The sequence below is a fragment of the Ascidia mentula genome, chromosome 7 (genome assembly GCF_947561715.1).
Source record: "Ascidia mentula chromosome 7, kaAscMent1.1, whole genome shotgun sequence".
Lineage (NCBI taxonomy): Eukaryota > Metazoa > Chordata > Ascidiacea > Phlebobranchia > Ascidiidae > Ascidia > Ascidia mentula.
In genome coordinates this window covers 11203336-11225486 of record NC_138572.1, presented here as the reverse complement: position 1 = coordinate 11225486, position 22151 = coordinate 11203336, and the positions used below count along the sequence as shown (strand labels likewise).

At 35.2% G+C, this 22151-nt stretch overlaps 2 protein-coding genes across 3 annotated transcripts; both read left to right on the top strand.

Moving 5' to 3' along the window:
- Window positions 1–174: 174 nt before the first annotated feature.
- On the top strand, window positions 175–7221 carry LOC145907883 (solute carrier family 12 member 8-like). Of its 2 annotated transcripts, none has more exons than XM_082994982.1 (18): window positions 175–429; window positions 983–1120; window positions 1566–1760; window positions 3041–3173; window positions 3300–3398; window positions 3562–3763; window positions 3869–3956; window positions 4022–4088; window positions 4144–4223; window positions 4285–4485; window positions 4989–5105; window positions 5166–5208; window positions 5496–5584; window positions 5911–5976; window positions 6042–6107; window positions 6184–6279; window positions 6342–6520; window positions 6715–7221. In XM_082994982.1, exons 1-18 carry the CDS (start codon window positions 337–339, stop codon window positions 6905–6907), a joined length of 2145 nt encoding a protein of 714 aa, XP_082851108.1. In that variant the 5' UTR covers window positions 175–336; the 3' UTR covers window positions 6908–7221. The 2 variants fall into 2 exon arrangements, with proteins under 2 accessions (XP_082851108.1, XP_082851107.1); XM_082994981.1 differs by having other exon boundaries at window positions 179–429; window positions 6712–7221.
- Window positions 7222–15099: 7878 nt separating this feature from the next.
- Window positions 15100–18404, top strand: LOC145908483 (progestin and adipoQ receptor family member 3-like). Its single transcript, XM_082995777.1, has 8 exons — window positions 15100–15236; window positions 15489–15637; window positions 16292–16454; window positions 17078–17233; window positions 17295–17383; window positions 17489–17588; window positions 17963–18053; window positions 18115–18404. The coding sequence occupies exons 1-8, from the start codon at window positions 15216–15218 to the stop codon at window positions 18249–18251; spliced, it is 906 nt and encodes a 301-aa protein (XP_082851903.1). The 5' UTR covers window positions 15100–15215; the 3' UTR covers window positions 18252–18404.
- Window positions 18405–22151: the final 3747 nt, after the last annotated feature.

Sequence of the window (22151 nt, the reverse complement as noted above, 5' to 3'; positions counted from 1 at the left end):
CGCGCGCGCAGGCGTGTCTTCTTGTTGGCAGGGTTCGGTTCGGTTGACTGGTTTCTGGTTATTTAGGCGTAAAATATTGTTTAAGCCATATTTAATGATTTGGCCTTGTTAAATTGTGGCTAACCCTATTTTACCGTGAAGATACTATATATATATATTATAAAAAATATAGACTACCTATTAACTCTTTCTTGCGCTTTTAACCCGACTTGGTATTTTTGGACCCACACCATAGACAGGCGTTGGGGGTTGGATATTAATTAGTTTTTAAATTTTTAGTAATTTTTAGAATGTTGGTTGCAACAGGCTAGAATCTGTCTCATTTTGTTCCTAAAAATGGCCAATTCTTCGGAAAAAACAAACTTTGCAACAAAAGAAACTCAACCAACACAAAGCAAAGATTTATTTTTTGAAGAAACCTCACACCAGGTAAAGAATAACAACTTTTGTAATGTTTTGAGTTTGATTCAAGGTGAATTACTTTTAATTAACAACTTACTTTACTACATACCTTTTTCATTAGACAGTATAATCATTTAATAAAACAAACAATCAAAATGTGTAATTTTAGGTGATTATGTCAAACAACTGCTTTAGATCAAATAAAACAATAAAAACAAAATCTGCAAACTAGAAGAAAATAGATAAGAGACAGGTTACATTTAGTTCCTAATTGGTGCAGAGGTTTTTTCCAGCGAATGTTAGTTGTGTGGACAAACCCAATGTTTTTTTGTATTCCAGCACATCAGTTATTTTTTTGCACAGATTCCCAATTAAATTTGAAAATGTGTTGTGCTGTCCAATCAGGGCTGTCAGCTGTATGTAGTTTTAATTAGATAGATTACTTGATTTGTCAAATTAGAAGCACTATGTTTTATTTTCTAGTACATATATATGGTACAAAACATTTATTTGTGTTTTTGCATTAATAACTGCCATTTGTGATTGTGCCATTTTGGCAATTTTTTTTAATTCAACGCAGGTTCACCACAAACCATGGTGGAAGTCACAGTTTTTTGTAGTAGAACCTGTTCTGTTTGGAACATGGGATGGTGTGTTTACATCCTGCCTAATAAACATATTTGGAGTTGTTCTGTTTCTTAGAACTGGCTGGATGGTTGTGAGTAAAATGTTTTGCTTGTTTTGTTGTGACTTATATCTATGTTTGCTCAGAATTGTTATTCATCTGTTATCGTAATAAACCTGATTAAATATTTCTACATGTATACAACTTTATTTTCATTTAAAGTTGTTTTACACATTAGAAATATGTGCACATTTTACTGTCCTCATTAATGCATCCATTTTTCACACAATAATTGGTTGGATTAATAGCATGTTCTTAAAACATCTTATAGTGGTGCATACAACTTATGTTAAAATGGGAGTGACCTTAACATTTAGAGAGTTTCGCAAACCTCAGTTTAGGATAATCTAACAAATAATATTATGATTAAACCCGTACAATCGGGTGAAATATTTCATGAAAGATGTTAAGGATGTTGAAAGTGAGTGTGGAATTTTAACATCTGTGTGGTCAAATTTAATCAATTTTATGTTTTTAGGGAAATGTTGGTATTGGGCTCTCTATGTTAATTGTGATCATCACTGTATCAGTGGCCTCATTGGCAGCACTGTCAGCGATTGGTCTATGCGAAAGACTGCCAGATATGGGAAATGGAGGTGTTTATTTTCTTGTTTCGAAAGTACTTGGAGGAAAAGTTGGTGGCACAGTTGGAATTATGTATGCTTTTGGTCTGGTAAGTACCTTTCACCTAAATTTCATTTCAAACTATTTACTGTGTTGCTGCTGTTGCCAAGCATATTGCATTTCAATTGATCTGTTCTTCTTTTGGTTGTTGCTGCCAACAGTTTAATTGAAATACCAAACTATTTGGTTTACTTTGAACAAATTTATTATTTTTGTCAAAATAAACAAATAGTAACACATTTAATTACTGTATATAGGGGCATTTATCATGATTGCAGTTGCAGCATATGTCATAAATATTTCTACAAAGCATATGCTTCTCCATCAGTTTGCTCATTGGTTAATTCTGAAGCGCTCTAATGTGTGATTTTGAGTTTCCAAGAGCATCGTGCAACAAATTAAATAAATCAAATCAAATCATGTGTATTTTGCGAAAAAAAAGCAACTACGCAAAGAACAATACAAAAGGAAATGAAATGGCATGTGCACCGATAAAAACCATAAAGGTTATTCAAGTAAGAAAAAATGGAGGCAAATAATAAGGCATTTTTCTGTGACTGAAAAAAATCATGTTGAAATGTTAATTTAAGTGTCACAAGTTTGGTGAAGTTTTCAAAGTGCATCGTACTCGAAAAAGTTTGCAAACCACCACTGGGTTACCCCAACCTAATGTGCAAATTGACTGAAACAGGTTACATACTGATGCGCTAGGTGGTTTGAAATGGGTTTGCTTGTTGTCCTTTGGCATAAAATTATAAATTACTGCAAAAACCAAACAAATAACAAATTGTTTTACTTTTAATTGCACAATCAACAGTCTGGATTTGTAAGATGTATCTACATTATTTAAACCATAATATAAAAACAGGAAACTTTTATAACAAACAACAAAAACAACTTGCACAACACCTAAAAATATTACTTTTTGTAGTTGAATAGTTGTGATTGTCTTTTTCAGCAAACAAATAGGTAAAGGTTACTTAAATATTAACTTTTTGTTGTGTATGTTTTATTAAATTTGGTTTTCGGGCGTAAGGATTGTGGTTGGATTGAAACAATCTCTATGCTGTTAAAAGGTCACTTTTACTGATTTTAATAATTAAATTTATAACGTAAATAACTGATGTATTGAAATAATACCAAACATGTTTCTTAAGTAAAAGTGGAATAGTCCTAATCATATTTAGTTGATCTACCACAAAACAGTTTTTTTTTTACTTTTAGTTGTTGTGTGTTATGTTAAAGGTGTTTTTAACATGTTGTGGTGTTTTTTATGCCTGTTTCCCTAACACATTTTAAGGTATTTTCGTTTGCATGGTTTTTGTTCAGTGTGTTGTATCTGCACTTTACTGCATGGGATTTGCGGAGTCTGTAACTAAAGCTTTTCAATGGAACAATGTATGGGCTGTTCGTGGTGTTGCTATTGGCACTCTTTTGTTACTTTCAGCCATTAATTTAGCAGGTATTTTAATGGATTCATGATTTATGTTGTTTTTGCATGCATTTGCTTCTGAAAAGACTTTTGTTGTTAAAAACTTTCAATGATAACTTAAATTCATAAAACATCAAAATCAAAGTTTTTTGGTAGGAGTTAAGTGGGTGATACGTCTACAATTGGTACTTTTGCTGATTCTTATCATATCCACAAGTGATTTCATCATTGGGACATTTGTTCATACAAGTCCAGGTTGTTTAACTTTTTAGTTAATATTTTTTTTTCTATTGTGATAACTCTTGACAAAGTTTGTATTGCAAGATATTACAAGATAAAGCAGTCAATTGTTTATTTGTTAAAGTTTAGCAGTCTTCAGTGAAGCCCCTACTTTATTTCTGCATTCTGCATATTTTAGAAAATGGATTTATTGGATACTCATCAGAACTTATGTACAATAATTCATATCCCTTGTTGCAAAGTGGAGAAACATTTTTTACTGTGTTCGGGGTATTTTTTCCCACTGCCACTGGAGTTATGGCTGGTGTGAACATGTCAGGTGATCTAAAATATCCCTCAAAAAGCATCCCAGTTGGAACACTTGCTGCAATACTTATCAGGTTTTTGTTTTCAAATGCTGATAAACACATTACTAATACAATTTTGGATAGGAAGCAAAAATTATCATCCAAAAACTAACCAAATTTATCTGTTTATTCTTTCAGTTTGATTTTGTATGTTGTCTTTGTTTTGCTTCTTGGTTCTACATGTTTAAGGTCAGCTATGCAAGATGACTTTATGATTGCTGAAAAGGTAATATATTAGCAGTAATTTTATTTGTGTCCTTCCCTATGACATATTTTTAACTGACAATTTAGGTTTCTGCCGTTGGTGTTTTGTGGTTGTTGGGTGTTTATATGTCTAGCACTTCATCCTGCAGCACAGGTATTCCCTTTTTTTCAGACAAACAGGTAATTTTTTTCACCTAAATACATTTTAGGTCTCTATGGTGCTCCACGAATTCTTCAGAGCATTGCCAATGAAAATGTTATTCCTGCCATTAAATTCCTAGGCAAAGGGGTATGTTTAACATATCATTGATTACATATTTGTTTTTTATTTAATTATGCATTATCTCTAGTTTGGCCCCAATAAAACCCCTGTATTTGCAATTTGTGTGATTGGATGTATCTCTCTTATTTTTATCCTTGTTGGAAACTTGAATGTAATATCTCCAGTAATTACATGCAACTTTATGTTGGTGTATGCTTCAATTGATTACTCATACTTTGCTTTGGCAATGAGTTATGATCAAAACATAAAGAATTTTAATAGATTTAAGGTAAGTTTGTGTTTTCTGGTTTAAATTGTGTAAAAAGATTTGTTTATCATTTTTTGTACAAACATTCTGTAGATAAGCGTAACAATTTAATCCAATACAATTTGTGGTTTCAATGTATAATTTATATATTTTTAGTCATTAGTGAAACTTATTATATGGGGTTAGTAAACTTAGTTGTGTCCTTGAACCTCCTGACCAATTAAGTGAACTCTTTTGATCCTATGAATATGAATATTTTGAAGTTTTTGTTAATGTCCCCATACAAAATCTGCTAAATTGGTATTGGTTAGTGTGGACCCCCAGTTGAGAACACCTGCCTTAATCAATTATGTTATAACAATGCACAAATACAAAAAGGTGCTGCTGTTTATATAAAACATAGTGAAAAGGCTATACTTGGACAATGAAAAATCATCTGAAAATATTGAAAAGGTTGTTGGTTCAATGTAGCATTGCAATCATGAAATAAAAAAATATTATGTTAAAAATGAGCATGTTTACAGGAAGGTAAAGTATCCAAAATTGATGTTTCTGTCCCTGGCTACATTGAAAACCATACTCATTTACCGGGAACAATGGATGAGTTTACAAAGGACTTGGACAAACTTATCAATCAAAATGTATGTTATAAATGTTTTCAAGTTCAAATCAGTCTGATATGTCTTGTGTGTTGTAATTAGAGTGAAAGGAAAACAAAAGATGAAACGGTCGGCAGCAAATCAGGTAACCAAAGTTCAAACCATTTGGTACTAACAGTGGCTGATCCAGCTAGGCTGCAAAGCCTGTAAACCGACAGATAGTACTATTTATGGAAATACCATTTCTGTCAAATAATGACAGTAAAAACCAACCATTTTGTAATCAAACCATTGGATTTGACAATATATTTATTGTGTTTATCACTTTAATTTGAATATATATACATGATATATATAATATTATGGCCATTCTTATCATAACCTTGGGTAAAAATGTCCTGTAAGAACAAACAAGTAATGCTAAACATCCAGGCAAAGAATATCTGGAACAGAGTTACATGTTGACTGCAGAAAAGGATAGAGAAGAACCCCAAGTGGAAGACAAAAAAGTAGAAAAACAAGTAACGTTTTGTTTTATTATTGTAGTTTGCACAAAAATTGATGATCTACCAAAATCAACATTAATTTATTCTTATAAAATATCAAGATAACAAAATCTAATTTGAAGAGTTTTTCAGCAACTAGTGCAAAAAAATTCCAAAATTATTTAAAATTCAAACACACATTTAATTCCATCATTTGTTTAAAATCCACACCCCCATGCACAAATATAATTTTTTTCTGATGCTTTGTGTCTGATGTTTATTTCGCATAGTAGTTCAAATGAAACGTAATAATTTGTTCTGATTGGAATTTTAATAAAACCTAATAAATAAAATTACTTTAGGTTGATGAAGTCACAGAAATTGATGGCACAGAAGAAGAAAGGGCTGAAATGCCACAAGTTCTGTTGGTAATGTACAAATATATGCCAAGACTTTTCATTTCTCTAAAACAAACTTATATCTCACAATACAGAATGATAATGATGACTCTGAACAAAAAAGTGTAGATTCCAAATTACCAGAGAATTCTGATTCAAAGGTAGGTTTATTGATAAAATGTGTTGCTGTGGTGTATTCATACTGCGTATGTAACTTTTTTTGTAATTTGTTTCCAGGTTGATAGCAATGGAATTTGTACTGAAATGGACATTTTTCAACTTTCCAATTCATGGTACAGTGTTTTATGCAACAGATGGAGTTCCTTGTTTGGGGTACAATTTTCAACTTACATAGAAGCTTAAATAAAGGTTCAATACGTATTTTATTATTGTAGGTATTTTTAAGTCTCACTGTAATGTTTTTGATACATTGGGTTTATGCACTTGCAAACATATTAGCATTTTTGCTGATATATTTGTACACATCTTTGTTCAATCCTGGTTTAAATCCTGGTGCTGCTGCACAGTTTAAGTTTATTGACTGGATAAAAAGTGTCTTTCATGGATTTTGCAGGTATGTTTTATTAATACTGTTAAATTTTTTATATTTGTGTGGTAAAGAGTCCTGATGCAAAAACATAATTAAGTGTGTTTCAAATGGCACCAACACAAGAGTGTCAAGATTCATTTGATAACTGAACACTGCTTGATTTTAATTTTGTATACAAATGTTTTTGTGTAGTAAATAGATATATATTTGTGCAGAAGTAATGAAAGTGTCCAAGAAGAAGTTATAATAAATTCTTTTCCTTCCACTCCTTATACACTTGTGTCAACCCAATTGACACAGGACAATGAAGATTTTTCAAATAGAGTGAGGTTTCATCAGTCTGCAGTTGGTGATTATGATTATGCTTCCCTTGTGTCTGACAGTCGACTTTTATTGACCGAAACGAAGTAATTTTATGTTGCCTAATAATTGAATCATTGAAATATACTTAAAACAATCAGGTTTTAATTCGATTGTTATCGATTGTGCTTTAAAATATCTTAGTTGAAAGTGTGTCTGTTTTATTTTTGCCATTTGCACAAAAATGTAATATTCTATGTTGTATCAGTTTATGCATGCAGTAAACTTCACCAAAATTGTGTGAACATTTATGATGTTTCTTCAAGTACATGTGTTTTGTTTTAACTGTTGTTGATTTTGCACTTTTTTCATGATGTGCAAATTATGGTTGTTATTGTAGTAGTAAACTTAATATAAACGGTAGTAGAAAATGGTGATGTGCTTGCTGCAGGGAAAAAAATTAAAAATGTCTTATGGTCACATTCGTAACAAGCCCAGCAGGAGACGTGAGAGAACCGAAGGTTGCCTTATAATATATATGTATACCTAGAGTTTCACAAATTAATTGTAGTCACGATTGGATCTTCTTAGTTCGTTAACAGGACACCCAAACTATTCAAGTCAGTTTTAACCGAAAATATATAATGAAGCAACAACAGCATTTAACGCTTGTCCTGGTTAGGAGAACAATTTGATTCGGAACTGATTTTTTGATCAACACACCACCAGCGGGTTCACAACTTGTTTTAAACATTGATTGTTCTTTTTAAGCACCTAAATAAGGCTGATTGCAGTCATAATTGCAATGGCATAACATTCAACCGGTGGTGACCTATGTTCTCATAATTTAAAATTTTCTACAAGGTATAATGAATAGATTATTGTTATCCTTCGTAAAATCGCGGCACACATCTGAGCCTGTTGCCCGGGACAAAACACTGACTTCGAGAAACCCCGCTGACATATATTGTGACTTCAAAACAACTTAAAGGTGACACTAACTGAGCCTGTAAGTATTGCATTGTCGTGTAAGCACAAGGAAAGTGGGATACCTCAATGACCACATGCAGGTCTATTATTACAATTAATTTAGAAATCCTTTAGCAAGTCACAATGAAGAAAACCCAATGGCTGTCGATGCACTGCACTATATTGGAATGACACTGCGAGAAAAGAGCACTTTATTAGTTGGCTTGTGGTGTCAGAGATTTTCATGTGGAGACGGTGCCTAAACAAAACAACACTACGCGCGATTCGTTTAACTGCACTGCTGACAATACGGCCAGCAACATAGGCAACTTCAAATTGGTAGCAATGTTGCAAAACAAAATTAAACTTATTTAAATCCTAATAATTGTTGTCAGGTAGGCTATTCGGTCAAATACGAATATTCGTGACTTCATAAGCACGCCAATATCACCTATGTTAACCGCATTTCTAAACAGAAGGAGTCGTAACGGACAAAACGATTTTTTTGCAACTCAACAGCCCATGTTATTAGACCCAAAAACAAAAATACGGTGTACATGGTCTCTTACAGGAAAAAGTGACTGTGTTATACGGTCAACCAAACTCGATCCGTTAATGATAGAAAAAGAGAAAAATTATATTTGACGCTCGAAATTAATAAAAACCTAAAGAAATTTAAAACGACCGAGTGCACAAACCTCCTGTTTTTAACTTTTTTCTTTGGTGTAACCTCCACTATGTGAGGATGAGGAATCGAATGTCTTTTTACGAACTCTATATGTAACCTATAGTCTATAAATATGAGAACAACTGTATGCGCTCGTGCGAACACTACAATCGAAAAGAACCGACAAGATGACTGACAATTGTGAAAATAACAAATTTAATCAGGAGAACTTGCAAAAACGCATGTAATCTACAAATCTAGTGAGTCCCTCGAAGGCTTCCTGGTTTATTAGCGTCGAACGTTACAAATGTGGCGTTCTCACAGTAAAACCATTTCATTTCATAAAGTATTTTCGCAATACCCAGCGCACAACCGCAAGGCGCACGATCCAGTAACGTTGGCAATTCATTGTGCAAGTATAAACCGCAATGACCCGCATAGCTGGTATGAACTTCATCAGGCGACATTGCTGGATGTCTCATCTCGTATATTCAGACTCAAAGTCTTTTTAAATACGCTCGAACCTGGATAAGAGACTTTGACAACAATGATGCCGTCGCATAACAACAAGCTGTAATCGACGAAAAGAAATCATAAAATAGTCACTTCCTTCCATTTGACTTTACGGCGAAAATAACATTTAAACCCCAGCAAAACCACGCAGTTTCCAGCTTCAAACGATGCAATGGTGTAAAGTTGGTAATGTAATTTTATTTATTATGTTTCAGCGTACTATTCTTTACGCAAGATACAAATTGTTTAATTTGATTTGTAAGGCCCAGCTCTCCCCATGGAAACTAGCTAACTGGTATTGTGGAAATGGTACCGCGGAAATGGTGCGGCGCTGATACTACTTGCACGTGTGAACAGCATGTGCTCGAACTACGGAAATCTAACGCCCTTGAAGGAGCGAAATTGACAAGATGGCAGTCACTGTAGGTTTTCATTTCTCAATGGTTAAAAAATTGTCATCAAAATGCAAAATCAGATCATGCACTGCAAATGGAAGTAAGGTTTGTTATCTGGCATTCAATTGTCCAAAACGCAAAAAAAATAGATTATCCTAAGCTTGGAAATGCTCACACTTTAAAGCTTACAGCAAAGTTGGCGTATATCAGGTGCTAAAATTTTCTACTGAAAAGAGTCCAGAGGGCATAATTAAAGCGCTAACATTATCGCTTATTAAAACAAGCAACAATAAATCATGAAGACTTGCCCAAACAAATCTACCCCTTGCGAAAGTCTTATTACAGTCAACTGTGCTGAGCGTAACGAAGAAGTGCTGATTACTTTCAATTCAACACATAGCTGGGGGTTGCTGGAAGGAATGGTTCGTGGCTGTTATATAGGCTAATGTTGTCAGGGTGATGTAAAATTATCGAAAACTGGTTTGGGGGCATAATAAATATTGCATATCACATATTATTACGGCTATGTCAATTCCCAACCAAACACCAAGTCAGAAAACATTTATGGCCTAATGTAGAGGTCGCAAACTCAAACTTCTCGAAGGGCCAAATTAAAACTTACTGAGTAACTCGAAGGACGCACTAGGCTATATGAAAACTATGTTTTTATGTCACCAAAAAAAATGGCCAATAGTTATCAACTGTAGTTGAAACGGTGTGCCGTAAAGGTTGAGGTGTCAGTGAGGAAACAATAGCAATTGCATAAACAATATAGAATAGCTTTCCAAGAAAAAAGACATGTAGGGGAGACCGGGGATAGCTCGGACGGTTTTCGGAAAATTGCTCATATTTTTTTTAAATTATGAACCACATTCTTAAATTTTGTTTTGTTGTAAGCAGTAAAGCATTGCTCAAAAAACAAAAGGTTTTTCGTTCGTTTTAGGTCACTTCAGCCCATTTTTTAAAAAGGTCTCAAATGTCCTAAGTCACCCCGGTACCAGGGTAACATCGGACGTGACTGGGGATATCTCGGACAGCAAGTTTTAACAGACGTTTTTTTTGTTTATTCAACAAATAACTGAAATCAAACTTGGCGCAATATCAGCATTGGGGCATTAGCGCATAAAATATCATTCAAGCTTTCAGGAATCGGGCGTGGCCACTTATCGTTTCGACCCTTCCACACGTTCATGCATAGGGTAAATCGTGTACGTATATCATACATTTTAGAGTCAACAAACGATTTTTTATCTTTGGGACTTTTTCTTACTGCCAAAATTCAATCATTTCATCCAGCCTCTGTTTATTCTCTACTATGACCGATAATTTTTCATAAAACTCAAAAATTTTTGCCTTCTCACGATTTTTTGCCATGATGTCCGAAGTATCCCCGACCACGTGACGACATAGAAATTCTTAAACTATGGCCGTATTTTTAAAGGTTACACAAAATCATCATTGGCCTATCCAAGAATACATATTTGATTATGCAATCAACCCAAAATTACTGCATTTTGATTAACTGTGACAGATATATAACCTTCCACATACAAATGGAAAAACCTGGTTTCACTGATAAATTGACTTTTTCGATTATAACTTTTTAAGCAGACATGATTAAATTCCAAAGTTCCTGTTAACGTTTGATGGAGACATAAAGCTTTTGTAAAAGTGTCTTAACAATACCTAATTGTGGCGTAAAATACCTGGTCCGAGGTATCCCCGTGTCCGAGGTATCCCCGGTCTCCCCTACAGCTTTCTCTTTGCAAACTTTACAATGAATGTTTCACGAGCATTTTAATCGGTTCCAAATAAAACGAATAACTAAAATGTAATTTAGAATTTTTAAATACTTCATGGGTCGCACAAAAAGCCGTCGAGGGCCGCATGCGGTAGTACGTCGACGTGATGATCTGTTAGTTAAAAATGGAAAATACAGTGCATAACTTCGGAAACAAATTTTTCCATGAATGTGGTCAAAATCGTTGCGATCATAGGGCTAGAATGGGGAGTGATTTTCGGAAGCGTTTAAAATGAAAACACATTAAGTACGATACTGTGGCACGTAATGCGTGAAAGAGTCTTAAGCTACAACACTCGCCACAGACGTCCAACCTCAAAGCATCTATTAAGCAAGTATTGGCGCCAAGTCTCCGTATATTTAGCTACAAAATTTCTGTGGAATTACAAAATTATAAAAATCCTTTGGAGCGTATCGTTTACGAATTGGTGTTCAAACTGGTGTCCACCCTCATTCTTGCAGAATAATTTTGTTTTTTAATTTGACATATTTTACAAGGCACAACAGGCATTTACCAAAAAGTTGTGTTTTTTTGATTAGAATCAAATTACTGGGGTCAGCAAGCAGTTCAAACTTTAAAACATATCAAACAAACCTTTTTGCAGCTATACCAATCAACAAAATTGCGAAAAAAAATCGCCTCTATTTGCGATTTAGCATAATGACGGTATGCGAAAAACTTTCCTAATTTAAATAATTCTGCTTAACGTTGTGAAAATAAGTGCCAATATTGACCAATATCAAAAGAACGGAAATCTAATGCTCCAGTCTACAACATGCAGTTAACAGATTTGAATCTTTTTTAAGATGGCGGACGACTACCAAATTGCCCATTGAACATTACCCGCTTTTCGCGCGATTCAGCATAATGGCGGCATATAAAACAAGTGTACAATTGAACAAAATCCCATATAGTTTAAAACATTGAATTATGCATAGCAGATATTTTGAGGTGTACCTTTCGTTGTGGGATATCAGCAATTAATGTTCTGTCGTGCATAATGTATAGATCCAATATGACCTGCCCAGAAAATACAGCATAATTTTTTTTTGTTTTACACAGTTTTTTATGTTCGCGCGTTTGCTTTCAAAATTAGAAAGTACATAAATAAATTATGCAACGCATGTGACAGGAAAAACAGTAAAAAAATATATTTGTTTGTATTGGAAAGAAACAGCGTTTAGCGTCATGTATGTCACATACTTTTTTAATTTGTTGCAGTTTCATTTATCCAAAGAGCACATGACAAAGAAATGAAGAAATCAATCCATATCAGCAACACATAAAGATAGCAAAAATGTTTTGTATTTGTTTACACCAGGGGCGTGCAAACTGCAGTCCGGAAATCAATATTTTGTAGCATGTAGAAGGCTGTTATGTTGCCCAGCCCAGGAATTCAAAAAATAAAAGAAAGTGGCATATTATTGCAAAGTTTCCTGGTATGTGCAAATGTACACGGTTGAACAGATGTTCATGTTCAATGGGCGATTTTGACGTCGTCCGCCATCTTTATTTCAAATCTGGTAATTGCATGTTGTAGAGCATAAACTTTCCGTTGTCTTGATATTGCACAGTATTGGCAACTATTACCACAACGCTGAGCAGAATTATTTCAATTATGGAAGTTTTTCTGCATGCCGCCATGTCGCTGATTTGCGAATAGCGGGTCATGTTCAATGAGCGATTTTGACATCGTCCGCCATCTTAATTCCAAATCTTTTAATTGCATATTGTAGAGCATTAAATTTCCGTTCTCTTGATATTGATCTATATTGTCACCTATTACCACAACGCGGAGCAGCATTTTTTGAATTAGAGAAAATTTTTTCGCAAAAAGAGGCGATTTTTTTATTTCGGGATTTTTTTTTATTGATATACCCGCGAAAAGGTTTGTTTAATATGATTTGAGGTTTGAACTGCTTGCTGACCCCTGCAACTTTATTCTAATCCCCCCAAAAAACACAACTTGTTGGTAAATGCCGGTTGTACCTGGTAAAATATGGCAAATTGGCAAAATTATTCTGCCAGAATGTGAGGGGGTTTTGTATATAGGGCTGTACTGTTACGGCCAACATAGGTAAGCGTCCAAGATCAGTAAATTGGACAAAATCGGTAACCTAAACACGTGACTGCAGCGGCAAACAGGGATTGTACATATTTTCATCAAAGGGTGGTAATTGAAATCATTTAACCTGTATTGCATCATCGATAGGTAAATTAATTGTTAGGGAATCACGCTATACCTTGCACTATGTCCATGATAGGTAAGTTTGTTAAACGTTAGAGTAGTCACGCTATACCTTGCACCATGTCCATGATAGGTAAGTTCGTTAATTGATAGGGTAGTCACGCTATAACTTGCACTATGTCCATGATAGGTAAGTTTCTTCATTGTTAGGGTAGTCACGCTATACCTTACACTATGTCCATGATAGGTAAGTTTGTTAAACGTTAGAGTAGTCACGCTATACCTTGCGCTATGTTCACGATAGGTAAGTTTGTTCATTGTTAGGGTAGTCACGCTATAACTAGCACTATGTCCATGATAGGTAAGTTCGTTAATTGTTAGGGTAGTCACGCTATAAGGGGAGACCGGGGATACCTCGGACACGGGGATGCCTCGGACCAGGTATTTTACGTCACAATTAGGTATTGTTAAGACACTTTTGCAAAAGCTTTATGTCTCCATCAAACGTTAACAGGAACTTTGGAATTAAATCATGTCTGCTTAAAAAGTTATAATCGATAAAGTCAATTTATCAGTGAAACCAAGTTTTTCAATTTGTATGTGGAAGGTTATATATCTGTCACGGTTAATCAAAATGCAGTAATTTTGGGTTGATTGCATAATCAAATATGTATTCTTGGATAGGCCAATGATGATTTTGTGTAACCTTAAAAAATACGGCCATAGTTTAAGAATTTCTATGTCGTCACGTGGTCGGGGATACTTCGGACATCATGGCAAAAAATCGCGAGAAGGCAAAAATTTTTGAGTTTTATGAAAAATTATCGGTCATAGTAGAGAATAAACAGAGGCTGGATGAAATGATTGAATTTTGGCAGTAAGAAAAAGTCCCAAAGATAAAAAATCGTTTGTTGACTATAAAATCTATGATATCCGTGCTGCCGTTAAACGTACACGATTTACCCAAAGCATGAACGTGTAGAAGGGTCGAAACGATAAGTGGCCACGCCCCGATTCCTGAAAGCTTGAATGATATTTTATGCGCTAATGCCCCAATGCTGATATTGCGCCAAGTTTGATTTCAGTTATTTGTTAAATAAACAAAAAAAACGTCTGTTAAAACTTGCTGTCCGAGATATCCCCAGTCACGTCCGATGTTACCCCGGTACCGGGGTGACTTCGGACATTTGAGATCTGTTTAAAAAATGGGCTGAATAAACATTTTTAGTGAGCTAAAACGAACGAAAAACCTTTTGTTTTTTGAGTAATGCTTTACTACTTACAACAAAATAAAATTTAAGAATGTGGTTCATAATTTTAAAAAAATATGAGCAATTTTCCCAAAACCGTTCGAGCTATCCCCGGTCTCCCCCTACCTTGCACTATGTCCATGATAGGTAAGTTTGTTAAACGTTAGGGTAGTCACGCTATACCTTGCACTATGTCCATGATAGGTAAGTTTGTTCATTGTTAGGGAAGTCACGCTATACCTTGCACTATGTCCATCATAGGTAAGTCCGTTAATTGTTAAACGTTCAACAAAGTTACCCATCATGGACATAGTGCAAGCTATAACGTGACTACTCTAACGTTTAACAAAGTTACCTATCGTGAACACAGTGCAAGGTATAGAGTAAATGATTTCAATTTCCCCCCTTGGATTAAAATATGTACCCTCCCTGTTTGCCGCTGCAGTCGCGTGTTAAGGTTACCGATTTTGTCCAGTTTACTGATCTTGGACGCTTACCTATGTTGGCCGTAACGTTACAGTCCCCTCTCGGTTTTTGTTGTTTATAAATTCATTTTCTTCCGGTTTATGAAACAAGGCATTATGACATTTGCAGCGTTTTAAATATGTGTCCACTGATGTCACTTAGAGTAGTAGATGGCCGCAACATTTTCTGAAGTGAGTATAAACCAAATCTGGTTTGGTTGTAAAAACAATGCTACCACTGCAGAAACTCACAACCGGCGAAATGTTCATTGACATGAAATGATAGGCCATGACATTTTTTTCGTGACAAACTTTGTTTAGCTTGAAATAGCCAACTTTAACTGATCATGTGACAATAGTAGGCTTATTGGCTACAAAATTGTTGGCGATATTTTTAAATGGGTCAACACTAACTTTTTTTGATTACGTAATGTGCGTCAACAGGTAAGCCACCATGCAATGGAATCTCTCATTCAACTTCAAAATTCCATAAAACTTTATCCACGTGAAGAAGTCTCAAAGTTTCAGCAGGACAATCCCTACATTGTGGATGGATATCGCTCATTTTTGTCTGCAAAGCAGTGTTTAAAAAGGTAATTACTATTATTATTGCACTATTAAAAAAAATTAGATCTGCTCTCGTATGCTTATATATGTGTTGTTTTAATATGTAAATACCTCCACCTTCGCCCGGCACCTTCTCGATAACCACCTGCAGTTCAAAGCTGTTCGGTTCTCATCAGTTCATTGCACATTTTGCAGCATAATTAGACTGCTATCATGATGGAAATCATTATCTCCATATAGTCTATTTTTTTGCTTGTTTTTGAACAAAATGTTGTTTTTTAAAAAAGTTTACAATGGATTGCTGTACCGAACAACATTAATTCATGTCACTTTTATATGTTGATTCGTTAATAATCTGTGCCTTTTCACAAATACTGTCTTAATACATGATTTAAAGATTTCCAATTATTAGATGGTATTTACACTTTAAAATATATTTTCATAATTATTTCTTTAAATTCTGCATTGTGTTGGCTTCCAATTTGGTTTTGTGCAGTCTATTGGTTGAAAATGCTTGTCCGGGGTGTTGATAAAGAAATGATCCTTCTTAGTTTACAACAGGTGTAAAAATTTCAGACTGAAAGGCATTAAACAATATCTGTTATAAATTCAGAAAGAACAATAAAAAAAAATTAAAACTCATTTTCGTTCAAATTTAGTTTTGTTTTAATGTTCTACAGCACATGTGCCAAATCTAATGAATTTTTAAACATCTGGACGCATGCTATTGGATTTTTGCTGTTTTTTTGTCTTGGTATATGGGATCTTGTGATTACCCTTCCACAACTGCATGCAGACCATATGGAATTTATAGTTTTTGGTCTATTTTATGCAACATCGCAGGTTGGTATTTTTGAAGATTTTCTCATGTCTACTACTGTTTTGTTGTTTATTCTTACTCTTAAAATGAGTGAAACAAGGTTGGAATTTTTTTACAATTTGTGTAAAGTATATATATAAAATGTTTTGCACCATAACATAAAATTATTTTATGAATTTGTGCATTTAACTTTTTTTTGTAAAACAAAACTGTTCTATAACAAGGCACTTCACCATAAAATACTATTTATGTACATACACAGCAAACAGCACTCTAAAAAGTAACACATTATATATGCTGGAACTATCTAATTTATGATAAGCAAAGTGGAGCCAGACGGCACTCTTGGTTGAGCTTTGCTTGGCCATAGTGTTTCCACCTTGTTTTCTCCGTAAGGTTGCACCTAGTTTGGTGCCCAACGGATGACGGTGATTGTATAGTCACCACAAAGTGGAAGTCTTTGCTTGGCCGTTTGGTCAGCAAAGTCATCTGATAGTCACGCCAGCGGCACTGATGAGACCTTTTAGGTCGAAACATTGGTCACACTATCTAATTTAGTTTGTTATTAAGGAAAAAAAAGTGTTGCAATGAGGAGAAAAAGTAAAGAAAAAATTTTATGTATCAGACAACTGCCTGTGCTTTCTAGATATGTTTGGCATGTTCAACTTTTTATCATATCTTTAATTGCCATGTTGATGACAAAGTCGCCAAACGTTGGTATGTGCTTGATGTTTTTGGAATTGTTCTTGGAATTTTGGGTTGTTATTTAATTGGCCTTTATCTTGGCTTTTACTGTAAATGGGTAAGTATTGTTGTGTTTATGTTTTTATCTTAATATAAAAAATAAACATCTTTTTTTTTAGGTTTTGCAAAGGGTTTATGTTGGGATGGTTATTTTTATGATATGTTTGTCAGGACTTATGATGAGTTTTGGAAACTATTTTTCAGACAAGTATGAATTGGCTCTGTAATAATGAATTTACACACATACATACATATAATTTCACATACATATGTCAAATGATACATACAAGTATGATTTTATTTTATTGTATAGCTGGAAAAATATCAGAATTTGCCACTTGTCTCTCATACCAGTATCTGGACTTCTACCAACTTTTCATTGGTATCATGTATCACCTATGCAAGAAATAAAGGTATATTTGTTGACTGCTAAGCCTGTTCTAAATGTTGATTGTGTTGAAGACTTGTTTTAAAAATACGAGAACATTTGATGAATCTGTGGTGTGGCATTTTTACATATTGAAAGGCGTCCTATTTTTTTGAGAGCGTGAGATTGAAAAAATCTAAAAAGAAATATTGAGAGCTGTTACATGTAGTTAAAAACAAGCCAGATTAAAAAAAGTTTTTACTAACCAAAACACTCTGTTTGATATAGCAATGAAATTACAGAATCAAATATTTCTTATAATTGATATGAGTTCTAAATCCCTTTAACTGTAACAAACATGTGGCCCATGCTTTTTGCCTTGCAACTTATGCAAATGTTTCCTGTGTTTGCATTTCCCAGCTGTTTTTGCCCTATGTGCTTATTCTGTATGGAATTCTAGCAGTTGCCATGCTGCTGTATGTTTTAAAGTATCCTGAAAGAGTTTTGCCAGGTAAAAACTTTTATTCAGCATTTAAAGTTACGTTTATAAATTCAGTTTGTATCTATTTTAGGTTGGTTTGATTACATTGGACAAAGTCACAACTGGTGGCACATTTTAGTTGTTGCAGCGTTATTACACTGGAGAAACTTTGCACTTAATGTGATGATATTTCGTAACTCCACTACTTGTGAAGATTTGTTACTGTAGCGTGATGATTTGATGAGTATTTTAATTTACCTATGTTCATAAACATTTGAAGTGTTCTATCTGGTTAATAAACTTTAACAAGCCACGTAACATTTTGACTTTTTTCATTAAGTGTTTGGCTGTGAAGGCCATATAACTGTATTTCTATTTAAAGAAGTTTGACCAGTGGAAAGTGTCCACCTTGTATTCGGTCCTCTGTCACAATATAACAACGACCGCATTGGGGTCACTTTTACCATTTAGGCCGTATCTCTGTATTTCTATGGAAAAGAGTTTCTTGGTTGGGAAATGCCCTTCTCGAACTCTGTCCTGCGTAACAGAGTTAATTGTGTGCAACAATGCAATGGGTCATGCGTGGATGCCAGTGTTTTGGATGAATGAATGAACAGGCAGTTGCTAGATCGTTTTTCAGCGAGTTTCGGACAGTTTTATTATGGTTTCCAGGGTTATTATTCAGGCAGTAAATTGGTAGAGGGTGCTGTTGAACATGTAGCTGAAAAACTACCAAAATATTGAGGTGGGTTTTGTGGAAAAATGAATCACAGAAAGTATGCTCTATTTGTGATTTTCTGTTGGTCCCGACTCTTCTCTGGTCAAAATTATATTCAAGATAACTACTTTAATCGCTCCCCCAGGGGCATTTTACCTCCCTGTTGGACATTATTTTGGCTAAAAAAGCAAAAAAAAGTGTGGGTTTGTTTTGTGAAAAAATGAATCACAGAAAGTACCCTCCATTTGCAACAAAGTTAAGTCACTAACCCTCCTCTGCACAATGCATTCAGAATTAGATGTCTCATAACTGTTTGTACCCCGCCCAGGACTGGCAGTTTGGCGGTAAAGCCTTTGCAAATGAATGTGTCCGTTCATAATTAACTCTTCTGCTTTTGTGCGTTAGAGGAGACCGGAGATACCTACGACGTTTTTTTAAAATTGCTCCTAAATTTTTACATGATGCACTAAATTCCAAAATGTATTTCGCTGTTAGTAGTAAAGCATTGCCCCCAAAACGGTACCGGGATAACATCGGACGGGACTGATGATAGCTTGGACAATAAGTTTAACCATAGAATACTAAAACATGGAATGGAAATGGAAACTGTTTTAGTATTCTATGGTTTAACAGGCGTTTTTGTTATTTCACAAATAACCGAAATCAAAGTCGGCACAATATCAGCACCGGGGCATAAGCGCGTAAAATATCATTTAACTTCCTCGAATCGGGACGAGCCTATATATTGCCGTTTGGATCCTATCACAGGATTTTCCAATGCATTGGAAAGCTCGTGTACTTTTCACGGCAGCATGGATTTTCGGGTTGACAAATGAATTTAAACTTTGAACCTCTTTTTACTGCCAAAATTGGATTGCTTCAACCAGCCTCTGTTCAATTTCTACCATGACCTAAATATATTCCAAATATCCCCGACCATGTGACGACACAAAAATTACAATAATATGACTGAACGTTTGTCAAAATTGGCCCATCCAATAATACGTAGGTGGTTAAATATAAGTTACAATCAACCATTGATTAACTGTATTTTGGTTAACTGTACCTGATATAAAACCTTACACAAATTGAAAATCTTGGTTAAACTGATAAATTGACAAGCAATGTGGAGCCAATAATATGATAAATTGACTTTTTCAATTATAATTTTCAGGAGACATGCTTTAATTCTGAGCTTCATGTTGGCGTGTGACAGAGACCATAACAACACCTTATTTTTACGTAAAATAACTTATTGTCCGAGGTATTCTTTAAATCAGTGATCCCTAGCATTATTTTGTTTGTTTATGCGTGCTTAATTTTTTGATATGGATGTGCCCACTTTTTCATTAAGTTCACTGGGATTGTAGCCAAACTGGATCAGTCACTTCTTCACAAATTATAGCGAGATCTGAAAAATCAAGAACCCGGCGAGGATTGAACTCACGACCCTGGGCTTACCGGGACCAACGCTTTTCCGACTGAGCTAAGGAAACTCAGCGGTTTTGCGGGGTATATTGTGTAACACTTCCGCGTTGTTTGATTTTGTGCTCAAGATCCCCCACATAGCCTATAATTGAAGGTCGCCTGGCAAGTTTAGCGTTTTAGCTCTACTGTCAAATCTAAATTGTTAAATTTGGAAACTCTTTACATTCAACATCACAGGCCATCACTTAATGTTGATGATGGTTTCAAACCACTCTTCCTCTTATATATATGGCATTTAAACCATGGAAGTTAAAAAAATGTTGCATCTGGATGGGATAGTACACAGCAAGGATTTGTAGGCATCAAGTGGCTACCTGATTTAAAACGCCTAAATCTGCCCGAAGCTGGCTTAAATTCGCCCTAGCAACAACACCTGTATGTGTAAGGAAAATACTACTACACCGGGTCACAAAGTTTTTTCCAAACTTGATCCACGTATAAGTCTGTGTAAAACAGAAATCTGTGAGAATTTTAATGATTAGGTGTAAACAGGGCCACCACCTGTTATTTTTGTTTACAAATTTGAGTTGAAATACTACACGAAATCGTAGCGTTAATATTCGCACAGATTTCTAAGTTACATAGGCTTATATGTGGATCAAGTTTGGAAAAAACTTTGTGACCCGGTGTAAAAGTATCTTCCGTATGTGTAATCACTCAAAGGTTTGGCCAACATGCACCACTGATTTACGACTGAGGACCGATTACAAGGTGGGCATTTCCCGTCGGCGAAACTTATATTCATAGAAATACAGACATGCGGCCTTTAACACAGCTCCCAGTCAGTTAGTTCACAGCACTGATGGAGCACAACAGTTTTCGAAACACAGTGCTATTTTTGCTGCCAGGCTTATACTAACTAATCGGAATTGCTCTTCTGGCACTTAAGTTTCTAAAGTGTTTATTGAAACTGCATGACGTTTCGTCTACCATCCGGCGAGAGGCGATATTTCCTCAGGTTTATGTCAACAATAATGCATCAAGCGCATAAACACTAAAAACGTAAGAAAAACACAAGAAAAAAGGGAAATGGATAACATTGACACTGCAGCGTACCAGTAGGATTCCCAGTCGCTGCTTTGCTGAAGCTAAAGTCTGTTTGCGTGTTCTTGCAGCTACTGAATTAAAAGCTCCGTGAACAGACTTATTCAAATAGAAACACACGATTGCAATTACCAGGTGGCTTAAGTTTAACTTGTTTCAAGCGCGTTTAACACGTGACTGAATTGCAGCGAATTTAACTATTAAAAGAACATGCGAACGTTTACAGCGCGATGGCAAGAATAACGACAGGGCCGAGAGAATACGAGCGACTGAGAGTAGGCAAGACTAGCCTAGATTAGACTGGCTGAAGTGTTTGAAGGATTACGAAATGAGCGTTTTATAACAAAGTGTCAGAAAAAAATGTGTTGTCCAGCAGGATGCCAGAAAGCTTGTGGGAGCTCCTGCAGGAAAGCTTAACACCGTCTGCAGCCTTCGGTCCGTATGTGTTCCAAATGTGTAAAGAATTAAGTAGGGAAACATGCGTGTTGCTACAACACCGCTTGTATCGTCACGTGACCAGGTGTGTTGTGGGGCGTTTGCTTACAATGATCACTGTTATGATGTTAATTGTTTATTTCATACATGAGGCTTGAAGTCATTGTAACTAAGGAACAACTGCAAAACACATAGCGCAAGGCTCAGGGCAACTTGTTTACCGCCATTGGCTCATGCCTATTGAGACAAAAGTCTTGTCTTAATTTCACAACAATTACCTTGTTAGATTTCCTTTTCTGCGTAACTAACTACACGTTTTTCGGACCTAGGAAACTTATGACACGTCTAACACGTCTCTGTTGTTCGGTACTCAGTATAGGTACCCTACAGATCGACGTTGATCGAAAGGTACCACAAAGTGCACTTTGTCTCCATGGAGACTA

What these genes read in the sequence shown, in the direction of transcription:
- LOC145908483 (XM_082995777.1), top strand. Translation starts at nt 15,216, where the DNA reads ATGGCCGCAACATTTTCTGAA. An exon ending in TGGCCGCAACATTTTCTGAA is followed by an intron (nt 15,237 to 15,488) that starts GTGAGTATAAAC and finishes GTGCGTCAACAG; the next exon opens with GTAAGCCACCATGCAATGGA. An exon ending in TTGGCTTTTACTGTAAATGG is followed by an intron (nt 17,234 to 17,294) that starts GTAAGTATTGTT and finishes CTTTTTTTTTAG; the next exon opens with GTTTTGCAAAGGGTTTATGT.
- LOC145907883 (XM_082994981.1), top strand. Translation starts at nt 337, where the DNA reads ATGGCCAATTCTTCGGAAAAAACAAACTTTGCAACAAAAGAAACTCAA. An exon ending in CTTGCTGCAATACTTATCAG is followed by an intron (nt 3,764 to 3,868) that starts GTTTTTGTTTTC and finishes TTATTCTTTCAG; the next exon opens with TTTGATTTTGTATGTTGTCT. An exon ending in TTAAATTCCTAGGCAAAGGG is followed by an intron (nt 4,224 to 4,284) that starts GTATGTTTAACA and finishes CATTATCTCTAG; the next exon opens with TTTGGCCCCAATAAAACCCC.